The 14,281-nt window shown below is 43.4% G+C and overlaps 1 protein-coding gene across 2 annotated transcripts in view; it reads right to left on the reverse strand.

Annotated features, from left to right (window-relative positions):
* Window positions 1-14,281, reverse strand: part of LOC144721228 (neuronal cell adhesion molecule-like) — a 267,471-nt gene that overhangs the window by 106,523 nt on the left and 146,667 nt on the right. For both annotated transcript variants that reach the window (XM_078598675.1, XM_078598676.1), the window contains one exon: window positions 332-590. In XM_078598675.1, coding sequence (XP_078454801.1) covers window positions 332-422 — 91 coding nt within the window. In that variant the 5' untranslated portion in view covers window positions 423-590. The remainder of the gene's footprint in view (window positions 1-331; window positions 591-14,281) is intronic.

Genomic DNA, 14,281 nt, shown 5'->3' on the forward strand with positions numbered 1-14,281 from the left:
CCAACACTCATGAAGAGATTTGGCCAGGATCGTCCTGAAAAAAAGTCTTGTTGACTCAGTGATATTCTCCTATACATCACAAATTTAGGCTTTCCTGGACAAACACAGTTAAGTTTAGTTGTGTTATTGTAATTCATATTTGTAAATACTACATGGTGTTCAATAGATCATTAAACATATTGCCCTGCCAGGTAAGTAAGCATAAGACTGGAGACAGAAGTGAAGGTGGACCACCAGCGTGAAAGTGAAACAGAAAATCAAAGGCAGAAATCTCCTTGGCAGCCACTTTCACAGACCACTAATCAAACCGATGTTATGGGAGGGTACTTACAGTCAAGGGGAATATTGAGAGCTGACAGCTGCCACATAAGCAGCTGTGCTACCATTACTTCAAACAGAGTCGTCCTCCGACGGGAAGCCATCTTCTCAGCTACCACTTGTTCTTGAATAAATAAATGTAAAACATAAAGCGACGAGCACTGCACTCCCACAAATCAGTTGCGGCGTCGCTTCTCTTGATGCTGCTGCTGTGTAGATTTCTCCACGACACTCAGCAGACTCACACGCGGTGCGCGTGTGAGTCTGGCGAACTGCAGGGCAGGAATAAAACAAGAGATTGGGAGGAGAGTGAGAGAGAGACAGGGGGGTGGAGTGGGGTAGGGGGAAGAGAGAGTGAGGAAACATCATATTAGGGGCAGCAGACAGTGAGGACAATAGCAGCACCCGCGCATACGTCACCTGCGACGCAAAATTAATAACGTTCGGCCCCTATCTCGCTCGCACGCACGCTTGTGCGCGTGCCCGTCTGACCCGAGAGCCACCCACACCATCAATCAGGGCCGCCGGCTCGAAACACCGAACACCACCCGTCTCCGATCATCACGACCTCTAGGAGAGGGCCCTCCTGTGACCCGCGAGGGGCGATGATGAGGGTCAGCGGTGGTGCTCGTGGCAATGGTGGTATTCCGCGAAGAAAAAATAAGAGAGACCACTATTTCCCAAACACCTTTGCCGCAAATTGAAAGACATCCGAATTAAGGCAACGCGGTCGTTGCAGAGTGGAAATCACTTCTAAAAGGGGTGATGGGGGGCCACAATCAGAGGCTTTTGTATTATCAATTCGAGGCAGTGAATGCATGCAATCAAAAGGCAGACTCATAGATCAGCCACTTCCATTCGTTTTGGAGCTAATTTGCTCCCGTGGTAGTTGGGGTGGTGATTTTTTGCGCATGCAGTGCCCACAATTGTATAGTTGCTGTGATTTTTTTCATTCTGACTTCCTGTCTTTATCGCTAGTTTGTGCTCAGAATTTCAAGATAATTATGTGTGTGCGCTTCCTGTGTGTGTGTATGATAGTTTCCCCCAATTATTTTGTAAGGCACACTGCAGGGCATTATACAATGTGTGTGTTGCATATGCATATATATATTTTAAAATAAAACCAGAGACTATAGCAACAAAAACGACTATTTTGTCATATATGCACCACTACATATGCAATTTAATATCTGTGGTTACAACATATGGCACACAAACAGAAGGTTAGAATCATTCATTCCTATAATTTCTACCATCCCTCCATTGCCACTTCAAATGATCGCTCTAATACTTTATGGGAAGTCAAAGTTGGCTGCGCTGTGGACAAACTGCCCGATGCCAACATTGTGAAATTCCAGCACCGACTCGGTCCCCCAATATGGATGAGCATCACCAGGAGCGTGTTTCACTCTCCTTCACAACCAAAGCTCATAGACTACATTACACATTTAAAAAAAAAATCTTTCTGTAAAATGTGACCGCATGAAGACAAAACGAGACTCGGGGCGACTCCAATGTGAATCGGACATTCACAAGCCCACACAGGGAACGATGAGTAAACCAGCGCCGCAACAAAGCTATGCTTCATTATGATTGAGCCGCACATTCCGAGCTTATGATATACAGGGGGGGGGGGGGGGTAGTCACACATCCGCATCAAAACAACAACATGAGAAAAAAAACATCAATACATTCCAACAGCATACATATGTAAGAGCCTGCACATGTGCCTAAATCGTCACTTGAAGCCACTCCATTGGCATTCTCTAAGTTACTTCCCCTAGCACTCCGTTCCGCCCTAACTTTCAAGTTACAGACCGAGTCATATGATTAAGGAAAATCCCTTCTGGGAAAATTCTTAATGGTTTAGGATTCTTGCGTTTCAATAGGGAAGCCTAAGCCTTTTCATCAATAGCACATATCATGATGGTAAATTATTTGTGTAATGAATATAAAATTAGCATTGTCTCCCTGTTCAAATGAACACTGGGCAGTGCTCATATGTATTAGGGATCTTTATCCAGGGTAAAAAAAAATATTCCATATTTATAGTGCAAGCCACTGTCTCCATTGGACAAACGCTGCTACTGCTGCTTTCAGACAAATGAAAGGGCAAAAGGTGCGACGCTGCAATGTCTTGCCCATGCCACCGCTGGCAGAAGTGCCCGCCTCTCGTGGGTATATTGGCCTTTGCATTTATGCTGACAAGACGCCTTGGAAGAGGTGGCAGTACCCACACGTTACCCTAACACCCACGACCTGTATGTATGTAGAACTTCTTTCGCACCATACGGAGCCAACCGTGCTAATCGGAGGTGCGGGGGGGGACAATTGTGTTGTACTCTTCTATTACACTGCGGAGATGAAGTTGGCCATGCGTGTTCTTGGCCACACGTGTTCTTGGCCACACAATCCTCTCGTGCGCCGTGCATGCCTTTATAGGTGCTCGCAAACAGAATTTGCCCCAACAGTATGATCAAGGCTACACGGGGTTTTTATTGTCCTTGATATTACTGTATAAATATAACAGTGATTAGTTTACTCTACAATGATGCTGGAAACTCCAATTCAGCTCTAGGCCATGCACACCTGCGTTGAAATCTGAACCTGCCTTAGGCCTCCACACAAGGTCAGCCTCAGTCAAATATAGCAATGTTATTTTTCACAGACCACTGCTTTAATCAAGGGTGTCTGAAACCTGGATTTGAACCCATGTCAATGTTCCTCTCTACATACTATGACTTGCCCATTATGAATCCCGTGAGCCACCTGGCCACCTCAGACTTTTATTTCAAATGTATATCTTGCGCCATCACCACTACCACCACCACGAACCACCATGTTGGCTGATATAAGTTTTTATGACATCATCCATACCCGTCATTCACAGGGCCGCAAAGCAGTTAGACTTGAATCATCAGATGAAAAATTAAAACGCAGGCTAAAAAAAGGGACGGCAAACGCCTCCGAGACAATAGTTTTTGAAAACCCTGGCATGCCCCATCGCCCACACTGTCAACAAGGTATCAACCACTCGTCGTGAAAATCAGCTTGGAGTTCTCTCGCCCGGTAGTTGTGTCACTCTGCCTTGTAAAGAACGCTTTGGCTTGAACAACTTAGCCTGGGGCATCAGAAATGTTAATGCTTTTCTTGCCATCGGAGTTACTCTCTTGCTTCGATACAGTGCGGTGCCCCAATGGATCACACGCCCGCGTGTTACATTCAGAGTAAATGGGCTGTCCGTGTTATACGTTCAACATATATGTTATATGAACACATTTACAACCCTCTTGTAAATCCACGAAGGCTTCCCCACACTGTGTCAGTCGTGGGGGTTGTTTGAGCATACTTCAACACGCCTGTTGAGTGCGGGTTCGCGAAGAGGGGTAGGCCCCAGAACCGGTTTACGTTTCACTTGTCACTGATGTTACCCGCAGCAGAGAATCAAACTCAGGTCACTGGGTATATACCGGTATATGGGTGGCCCACAAGTCAGGACACATAGGATTATTTAATTTATTTTCGCACCGACATTAAAATATTGCAAGTTGTTTATTCTTCAAATCAACGTTTCTCTATTATCGTTATCGATATATATATTCGTCTTCTTCCTTTTCAGATGACATTTGAACATGGAAAGAAAATGTACCAAAGACGAACGAGTTCAATTCGTTTTTACGTATGCTCAAGAAGGCAGCTGTAATACTTAAAAAAGAGTCCTGGATTAATTTAAATAGAAAATTAATGCGTGCATTTACGTTAATTGAAATTGGTTTGAACATTCGTTAAAATAAATGAAATAACCCTATGTGATTTGTTAAAATAAATATGATCACCTTTTGTGTCCTGACTTATGGCCCACCCTGTATGTGTGTGTCTGCATACAGTTGTGCATGCCATATATCATGTATGCTGTGATATATAAAACCAATAACAATATATGCACCTGCCATTGACCTCTAGATTCACCCTGCCTAAAACAAGTGTTTTACTTGGCTCTCACTGAATGGAATGAACACCAAGTCTAAAGGGGGGGGGGGGAGGGGGGGTAATATCTATTTACCGTATATGTTAAACTTTATAAACACATATGCATGTGAGGGTTGCCACGTCTGAGGTTAAAACACTGCCACATATCATTGGATGAAGAAGAATATTTGAGTGCCAGATGAGGGGAGAAATATCAGCAAATGCGCCGTTTTTAGGACTGTATTATTATACAAATTACACAAAACTGGGACTTTTAGCCTACTGAGAACAAGATAATAATAACAATTACGTGGAAAAAATGATCACAGTGAGTCGCTAACGTGAGTCAGAGATTTACAGATTTCCCAGGACAGCTACTGCAACAAAGGGACGTTTCTGGGAAAACCAGGACCTTAATACACGTTCTGCACGTGGAGTACATATAGTATTTACACACCCTATTTAATTGTGTGAATATATATATGCATGTGTGTGTAGACATGTTTTGTTTACCCAGACACTGAGTGTATGGATTATATTGTGAAATTTCATGGCCAGTGTTCAATTTAGTTTTACATAGTGTATGCATTCTATGAGCCTCAATACACAACTCGCAACGACTTAAGAGTATTTAATTACTGACTTAAAAGCAACATGTATGGAATAACGTTATAAAAATGAAGAATCCTAATTTATATATATTTTGTGAAGATAAAAAAAAAGTCCGATAAAGATCAAAGGTGCTAACCATGATACCTTGACAAAAATTCTCAATACCGGTCAATAATACGTCTAACCCTGGTCAAATTCCACATATCTTCCTCGAGAAAAAAAATATCCCGTATCTTTATGCTGGTTGGGCATCCATTTAAACAAGATATAGGCATCTCAGTTTATCTACCCAGTACAGATAGCTCTAAAGTAAATAAAATGTTGTGTATAATACAATCTTGAAAGGGAACTCACTTTAAATGTGACAAGCTGTCCTTCAAATATACACATACGGAGAAATTCCACACGCATAAGAAATGCGAGTTCAACTCCCGGCCAGAAGTAGACTCATCGTCCCTCCAAGGGAGGCTCAAAGCTGTGAGGGGTGCCAAGAATGTAGTGAGTAATAAACGATTTTGTAGTTTTAACGTGATTTTTTTTTATATTTAGTGCGTCATAATGCGTGGATGTGTCAGGTAACACTTGCGTGCGCGAGTCACAGAGCGGATAACAAACATGTGGTCCATTATCACAGGATTATGTTCAAATTTGTATTCCTTATTTCTAAGTTTTTTGTTCACAAGGGAAAATGTCATGTTCAGGCTGGGCCTGCCTGTCTATGATATCTGTAGTCAAAGCATATATATATATAATGTGCAATTGACTATACTTGAGAACCCAGTTTAATAGCTATTAACCAAATATTTGTATTTATTTATTTTACCAGGTAAGGCCCACTGACCTATTTAGCTCTTTTTCCTAAGCGACCTGGCTATCACTAATTATAGCGCGACGAAGTGGCTTATGTGGAAATTTATGGCAGTCAAATCCTCTAATCATGGCTAGCTGCCTGTATTTAAACCAAGGCCTCAGCGGTGCTGGCAAACATGTTATAATGGGAATTTCATGTAATTAACATCATTATTTTTTTAAACAAATAGCCAGGAGCACATGCTTATTATTCCGTACTTTGGAGACAAGGGCTGGTATCCCACAGAGAGTTTGGAACTCCCAGACAGAACTACTAGGCCGTGAGGTTGGTAAAGAACCACCAAGCTACTGCACATTTTTTTCTGAAACTCATAATACGCGCACTGAATCGTACGTGTCCCATGAAATTAACCACAGGCTTAATGCAAACTGTTAGCAAATTATATGCTGTGAGATATAGGCTAACAGAGAAAATTTGACTTTATACGTGACAGAGAATAAATGAGAAATGTACCCAACTGTGGTGTGGGGAGGGGGATACATTGGTAGGGCCGTGAATCATAGCTCTACCACCACAGGGTACTCACAAGGTAGTACTGTACTCATAACAAACGATTCTGGAGGGATGAAGGGCCAAGACAACCCATGGCTTGGATTTGAACTCGCATGCTTTCGTGTGGGTCTCTTACTTGAACCACAACTTACTTGGGATGGATGACCTTAAAAACGCCAAATACGGTTTTGTGTGTGTAGCAAAATAAACTCCCGTGGAAAAGTGTGAGGGAATAAGACTCACACCTTCACAAATCTGTATGGATTAACGGCCTACGTTCTATGCTGCAAATTGATAGCACCTACTATTTTACTTTTATTAATTTTAATGTTTTACCTACGTGACTTTACCGAAAAAACATAAGAATATGATAGCACCTCGTTTTCGTGCAGGTGGGTGTCTCACACAGAGTGACCTCTTCATGTTGCCCAAAACCTGCCACTAAAGCACTGGATTAAAAACAGTGCATGTGCCACCATGCCCAATACACCACAGTGGCACATTTCTAAAGAGCAAACAAATGATTCAATGCGGAGGTCAAAATGTCACATGACTGATTGTAGTTCTGCTCGCAAATTCACTGCGCGCAGGGTCGCCAATTGCCTGCACCACAAGTTCTCGACCCCATTAGGCTGGCCGTGCAGTTTTTTTTCTTCCCAGCTCATCCCCGTGAGCCTCATTCTTTTACGTAAAGTGGGCAGCAGACGTCCGCAGCAGAGGCAGGCGCACACATCCGGGCGGGGGACACTCAATGCAAGCCCCCATATGCCACAGCTGCTGCCATGCACCCGCTGTTATTAGTGGCCCCCGCCCGAGCCTTACACCCCTCCGGGGGAGGGGGGGGGCTGCCCTTTCAGCCGCCTCTCTCGCTCGCCTCGCCTCCAATAGACGGACGCGGCAGCTTCAAGCGTCCGGGGGAACAGAGCGAGGTCATCCGGAGTGTCCGAGACCTTTCGGTCCAGCTGCGAGAAGTTCCCTGACACGTGTCTATGTGCCCCCCGGGGGGGGGGGAGGGGCTACTGCGGACCGCGTGTGTTTAAATACGTTAGCCAGCAGTGGTCAGACGCTGGTCGCTAAGTGGGTGTGGCTTTTGATGTCGCCTAATTGCAGTGCTGTGGTTAGGACACTTAACTCATCTTTTTTTTTTGAGAGAGAGTTCAAATCTTGGTTGGTGGTTGCCATGTCTAATCATCCCTCTGGAATTGTCACCACTAGCTCAGTGCCATCAATGGAGATGAGCACACTCATTAAGGATAGACACATTGATAATTGTTTTTTTACCCTTTTATCTGGCAACAAAACTGACACTTTTTTTTTACAAGTTTGCATTGACCACAATACCTGCGGTCGGAATGCAAACAAAAAACACAACTCTGATAATGTATGCACTGTCCTTGAAATTGATTGGTCCACACCCGAGACAGCTTTTCTTAGAGCCTAGTCTCACATGGTGTTGGACCAGATGACGCCTTTTGACGCCTTTTGGCGTCATCTGGTCCAACACCATGTGAGACTAGGCTCTAAGAAAAGCTGTCTCGGGTGTGGACCAATCAACTTCAAGGACAGTGCATACATTATCAAAGTTGTGTTTTTTGTTTGCATTCCAACCGCATGTATTGTGGTCAATGCAAACATGACTCCTTGTAAAAAAAAAGGTGTCAGTTTTGTTGCCAGATAAAAGGGTAAAAAAACAATTATCATATTTTGCTACTGGCAAAGAAGGTTTCAATGGGATAGAAACATTATTATTTGCACAATACCATTTACAAACAACTGTGCTTGGTTAATAAAACTAATTTACTGTAAACTGTTGTCTCCCTTGCAAAAGTAACAATTCATCTATATATACTCCGACCTTCTAAAATTCAGGCCATACATTATTTATATTTTCACATGAGGTGCACAGTTTAACTGCCTTTTGCATACTTGAGTATGCAATACTGGGTCACCGTTTCAGGAAGGTGAACATTTAACAGCTGCCCGTGTTCATTTAAGCACGAAGACACGTTAACTTGTACCCATGGGAGACACCTAATCCAGAGGCTGCACAGTCTCTGGAGCTTAACCAACCACAGAGCCAAGACAATCCAGCATAAGAAACACACATTGACTTGACAGCACTGTGCTATCACAGGAGTGCTTAATCCTCAATTCGACTAAAATGTATTTTATTCACAAAGGGAAAGCATAACACTGTCTCTCTGCTCAAATGAGCATTACGGCAGTGATCATTTATGTTAGCAGTCCCAAGCCAGTGGTGAAAACTCCACATTCTCATGGTGGATGTCACCCTCATTACAGGATGGCCACTGTTGACTTTCATACAAAGTGGCAATTATTTTTTATTAACTACAGAGTGATGATGGCTTCGTTAGGCCCTGACTGGGATTTGAGCTCGCACCCTCCTGATTGTTTGTCGCATGCTTTGCCATAGGATTCCACAGCCATTTTTAATTCACAAAGTAACGTTTTGAATATTTACATAGAAGTGTTCCATTCCTACATAAACAATGTTGATATGTGTTGTGTTCTTGCTGAATTTTATGCACATTGTATAAATGTCATGAAAAAATAATTCATATGGAATACATGCATAACAGTGAAACCCTATGTTAGAGAATTGCCCATGAAAGTGCATATCAGAACTATTTTTGAAATCTCGCAAAGTGAGCTTTGATTTACGTACAGGAGCCACTTTCCTATCTGCCCTACTAAAGAGTAATGTGTGTTACGTAACATTCAAACCGACATTTGTTTAATTGCGAGAGCTGAAATGTAACCAAATTAAATGCACATAAAAATGTAACACAACGTGGGCGGTCATTGGTGACTGAGCTAAGATCGTCAACTCGCTACACTTGAGAACACAGTTTAATCACAGGCAAATATCTGGATATGAGCTTTAAATGTCAGTGTATTACATAAGGTACTTGGACAATCCTGCCATGCACTCGTCTATTCTTGTGTATGGCAATATGTTCAGGAGCTAAATGTCAATGTTGAGGTCAGCTCGCCATAAGGGGGCTTCAGGAGATAATTAGTGCAGTTGTGTTATTATTCCATTGAAGTAGTGCAAACTCCAGTGGTTTACAATATGGTTCATAGTTTGGGTTGCTTGGCCACATTCGCACTGTGCCAAGTCTTACATTTTCCATTTATGAAGATGTGTGCATCAGGCTGTTGATTTTATGATGTGGTTATAATGGTTACACCAGTGTCTTCCAAGGCAGAATGGCAAAGCCAGGAGGTGCAATGTTTGGGTCACTAATGATGTGCTTATTCTGGACATCCGCCTTGTTCCATTGTTTGTCAGCGTTCTTTCAGATATGGGTGAGATTCCAGGATGATGACAGCAGCACGATCCCAGAAGGGGGATCGGTACTTAGGTTGGCAGCAAGGAACATTGTTGAGGTCTTGGTTGATGATGGGTAGGTGGTTGCCGTTAGGTAGGTGGCAAGAACACGTGTAAACTCCTTGGCAGTTTGCATGTCTGTTTGCCAAAACAGGGAGCCAGGGGATTGGTGTCAGTTTCAGTGTTCTGGTTATGATGCACTTTGCATTATTTTATTGTGGATCTATCAGTTTTGTGTAAGAGCTGCTGGACCAGGCTGGAGGACAATGACACTGCCAGTGTGTAGATCAGTCAGAGGGCGGCAGTTTGCAGCACATCAGCAGAGGCACCCCAGGATCGTTCCTGCAAGTTTCTGTAGCAGGTTAAATCTTGATTTGGTTTTTCACAGATCGGTGTATGTGCAGCTTGAAGGTCAGGTGATAATCCAAAGATATCTTAGAGTGGGGTCATAGGACACTGGACTACTACAGAAGGACACACCAAGAGTGGCATCTCCAGCATGTTTGTTCAGGTGGAAAACACTTGTGGGGTTTTTGGTCAAGGTCTCCAGTGATGGAAATATGCCTCCAATAAAGTTAGCTCAGATGTTGGGGTATCGGCAATGTTCTCGAGCTTTGTGCCCTGTGCAGCAATGGCCGTGCCATATGCAGATATGGACGTGCCAGATGACGCACATGGCATGCCACTTGCATATGTGTTAAACAGTGACAGTCCGAGTACCGAGCCTTGAGGAAGGCCATTGTTCATAGTTATCATGGGACTGTGTTTAACAGCAAGGAAGTATGGTTGCTGACCATCATGTCGAATAGGTGTACGGCCGAATGGAATCTTATGATTTTGGCAAACTTCAACAGCAGACCATGATGCCAAAAAGCGTCATAGGTATGCTTTCTGTTGAAACTAGAAACCAGCTGTTATGAATGAGCTTGGTGAAGGCAACTATCTGCTTCACAGCAGCTATGGCCAGTTCAAAATCCAGCTCGTTCGGGGGGAAGTTGGGGGTCATTAATAGGTTAAAATCTGTCAAGAATGGCACATTTTACAGCTTTGCGGTGGAGGACAAGAGGGAAATTGGCCTGTAGTTGGAGGGCAAGCCTTGTGACTTTCCAGGTTTCAGAATGGTGATACCTTTGGATTTCTTCCATTTATTTGGCATTTTGCCTCTCCTGTGTATGATGGTGAAAAAGTTTGCAAACCATTTCTGCCCATATAGTCCCAGGTTCTTTAGGAACTCGGGATACAGTGCCTTGCTGGATTTTGTGGCCCTGAGCGCCACTTTGAACGTCAGCGACAATGCATGGTGTTGTTAGATCTGTTGCTCGCAGTAGCTGACTCTAGATGATGGTGAGTTATTTCCAGACAGCTTGTTCGGTGAACTCGTCGATTGATGCCTTTGAGCAGGACAGCATGTGGGCAGCCACGTCATTGACTGTGGATGATTTTTGGCGGCCTGGGCTGTGTTGGTTGTGAGGCAACCCCGGTTCCGGAGGAGCTGCCCAGGTTGGAGTGAGCAAAGTCAAAGTCTGCAATGATGTCTACCCAATGTTTTCTTCATGGGCTCTAGCATGCTCTGCTTAGGGTTGCCAAAATGGCAGATTGCTTTTCCAATGCCCTCTCGGGATGGTTTTTTTTGTGGAAGATGTCAGCATTTTAATGAATTTATCATCCACGTTCTTCAACTGCGCTTCAGTTATTTTGGTAGCTGGTCTAGTTGGCCTTCAAAAAGTTCCAATGCGGCCATGGTGTTGAGGTTAATGACTGGTATGAAGAATCGAATGTGCATGACTCTCTGGCCTGTGTTGGCTGTTTGGGAAATTGCCTATAATTGCTCGCGAAATTAGTCGCTGTCTATTCTAGTTCATTGAGATGAAGCGCACATCTGGGTTATCTTTGTTCATCCATAGGGCAGAGTGAAATGTGCCCGTCTGAGTCGTACATAAGGAATGTGTTTTGTGCCAACGACCATTCCCCGAGTTTCTTTCTGGCTTCGTCATTGTCTGAGTGGTCCCATTGTGTGGTGGGGAGATTGAAGTCACCCCACGTCTATAGCCGGGCGAGTGACTGCTGGCAGAGGTGGTGATGGCCGATTCTTATTCGAGGGCTTGTGTACATTGATGACTGTCACATGACCAACTGTGACGGTTATTGTCGATGTGCCTTCACTTGTTGTGGACTTGAGAGTCGAGTTCTCATTTAGGCCTTGCCTAAAGGTGTCGAGGTGGCCGTGTTTAGGGTGGTAGATGGCAGCAATAAGAACATTATTCTCTAACTTGCCATCCGCGTGCTGTCCTCAGCATGCGTCTCCTTTAAAGTGACGACGTCCATGTTGATTTCTCTTAGATTTCTGGCCAGGAGGTCACATTGAGATCTTGAGAGTCCTTCAATGTTGAAGTTGGTTCACTCAAACACCTCACCTGATCGAATTATGGCCTGTAATGGAGCTTTTTTTGTCACTTAGCTCAACTGATCACATTTGGATTTTATTTTACAACATCCATTTCGCTTGATTTCAGGTTATATAACGACATATATGTGCAGATTCTTACAGTGAGATGTGTATGTCATGGGAGGTGGGTGGGAAGGGGGTGGTGGGGGGAGTGGGGGGAGAACAGCGGCACCATGGTTCGTGCACTGCTGAAACATCATTCTTGATACTCAGTGAGGCTTCCTTGATAAATGAAGTGCGTTATGATTTTATGAATCAAAAGTAATCAATTCAATCACCCGACATTTTACGCTATGTCCCATAAGTGTAGCGTTGAGCAGAGACGCAGCAGTTAGGGCACTGAACTATGAACCTGGTGACTTTAGTTTCATTACCGTCCGTGGCAGTAATCAGTGGCGAGTGACCAGCACTGACCAGGGAGTTGAAGTTTGGTCAAACAAACCCGATGGTCAACTTGGTGATGGGAAGCCTCTATCCAGTCACGGATTGACAAAGAGGTGTACGTTTGTATTATAATAGATTTATAGACAACTCATCCATAACACCTGGACATATGCAAGCGATGGATTTATACAGCTGTGGATTGATGGCTATGAATTGTTCATGATTGTAATAAGCAAATAAATTGATGTTAATCAATCAATTGATGAATCATTACACTTGTAACGGCAATTCTGGCATTCCGGGTTCATTTACTGATTATGCTCAATACCAGTAATGCATATGATGTGTCACTATCCTTGGCCTGCCCTAGAATGATTCAGCCTTAACCAGCTTCAATCATCCAGTGTGAACGTCAGCACTTGAGTATACATCATGCATTTAAATCTCAAGACACACATCTCAATTCATAATCAAGCTTGGAGCAGTCTGTGTGGTCAGACAAGACATTACCTCACAGTTGCCTTGAATACAATTGTCTTATTTTACTTCTATCTCCAATTTACAAAACATCCCTTAGTCAGTTTGACCTTGAGCCACTTTTCATGCATTGCAATTCAGCCAGAGATGTCAGGTTACATTAAGACAAGGTAACGAATGGGGCACGTCTAAATTGCACGACTTGACAGCATCAGTATTTCACGTGTTTTTTAAGCATAGGGAAATTAATAATTGAAGCAACCGAGTGCCATGGAGACATAAAGGGATGGTGGGCTGAACTGACCCTCCCCCCGCCGAGAGAAAATTCAACGTGGAAATCTGTGTGAAAATTAAAATAACAGAAAATTACCTCATCCCATGACCTGTAATGTGAAATTTAATTATGAGAAGGCATTGGATAATTTCGGCCAGCAGTTCAGCAATAACGAACCAGGATGATACTTTTGGGAAATCCTTATGGCAGAAAATTTAAGGCTCGGATGTGTCCAAGGGAAAGTTCATTGATCTGCGAGTGGGACGCTCACAAGAATTGATTAATGAGGTTATCCCCACTGGGGAATGTTGCCGACTTGGATCGATAAAACAAGATTTAGTGTAATTCACTTCGCATGAGGAAGCAACAGACACATTACAAGCAATCACCAGCACATGGTCAACCCTAATGTGTAGTATCATACAGCACAAATCCTCTCACTTTGACAGTTTCACAATCTGACTTGAATGCAAACAATGAGTTATGAGCATGGTTCCACACATGCATATGCAGTCATTTGAGACGCATGCACAAAAACGAAAAAGCATTCATTTAGACTTATAAATGATGTTCGTGACCACCCACGAAGTCAATTACAGCGAAGCCTGTGGCAGAAATTGCACAGTTCCATCACAAGAGCTGGTCATTTCAGAGGAGAGACAAACACTGGTACCGTACTCATTTCATGAAGCTCACGGGTATGGCCAGGATTTACACCTTCAGGTTGTGAGATGGAGCATAGCCTAGATTATAAGCACCCGCACATACTTTTCCAGTTACAAATAGATGTTTAGAAAAATTATGATTACTGTGTGCCTCTATCTAATGAGATCAGAATGCACAGTCAGATATTTCGCGGTCAAAATACCAAAAGGAATACATCCTATTTGCTGTGCATGTCACCACATTTCCATGCGGGTATCATCCCATTAAATTCACGGAAAGATGAACCCGTCTCTGTCACCCTCAAAGCAACAGTCATTCAGATTCATCCTATCATGTCGAATGTGCGCTCATGTGTGGGTGTGCATGTGTGTTCGTGCATGAGCATGACCAAACTTTCTTAAGAAGTTGAATATTTTATTT

Source organism: Lampetra planeri, chromosome 11 (genome assembly GCF_965212315.1).
Source record: "Lampetra planeri chromosome 11, kcLamPlan1.2.h2, whole genome shotgun sequence".
Lineage (NCBI taxonomy): Eukaryota > Metazoa > Chordata > Hyperoartia > Petromyzontiformes > Petromyzontidae > Lampetra > Lampetra planeri.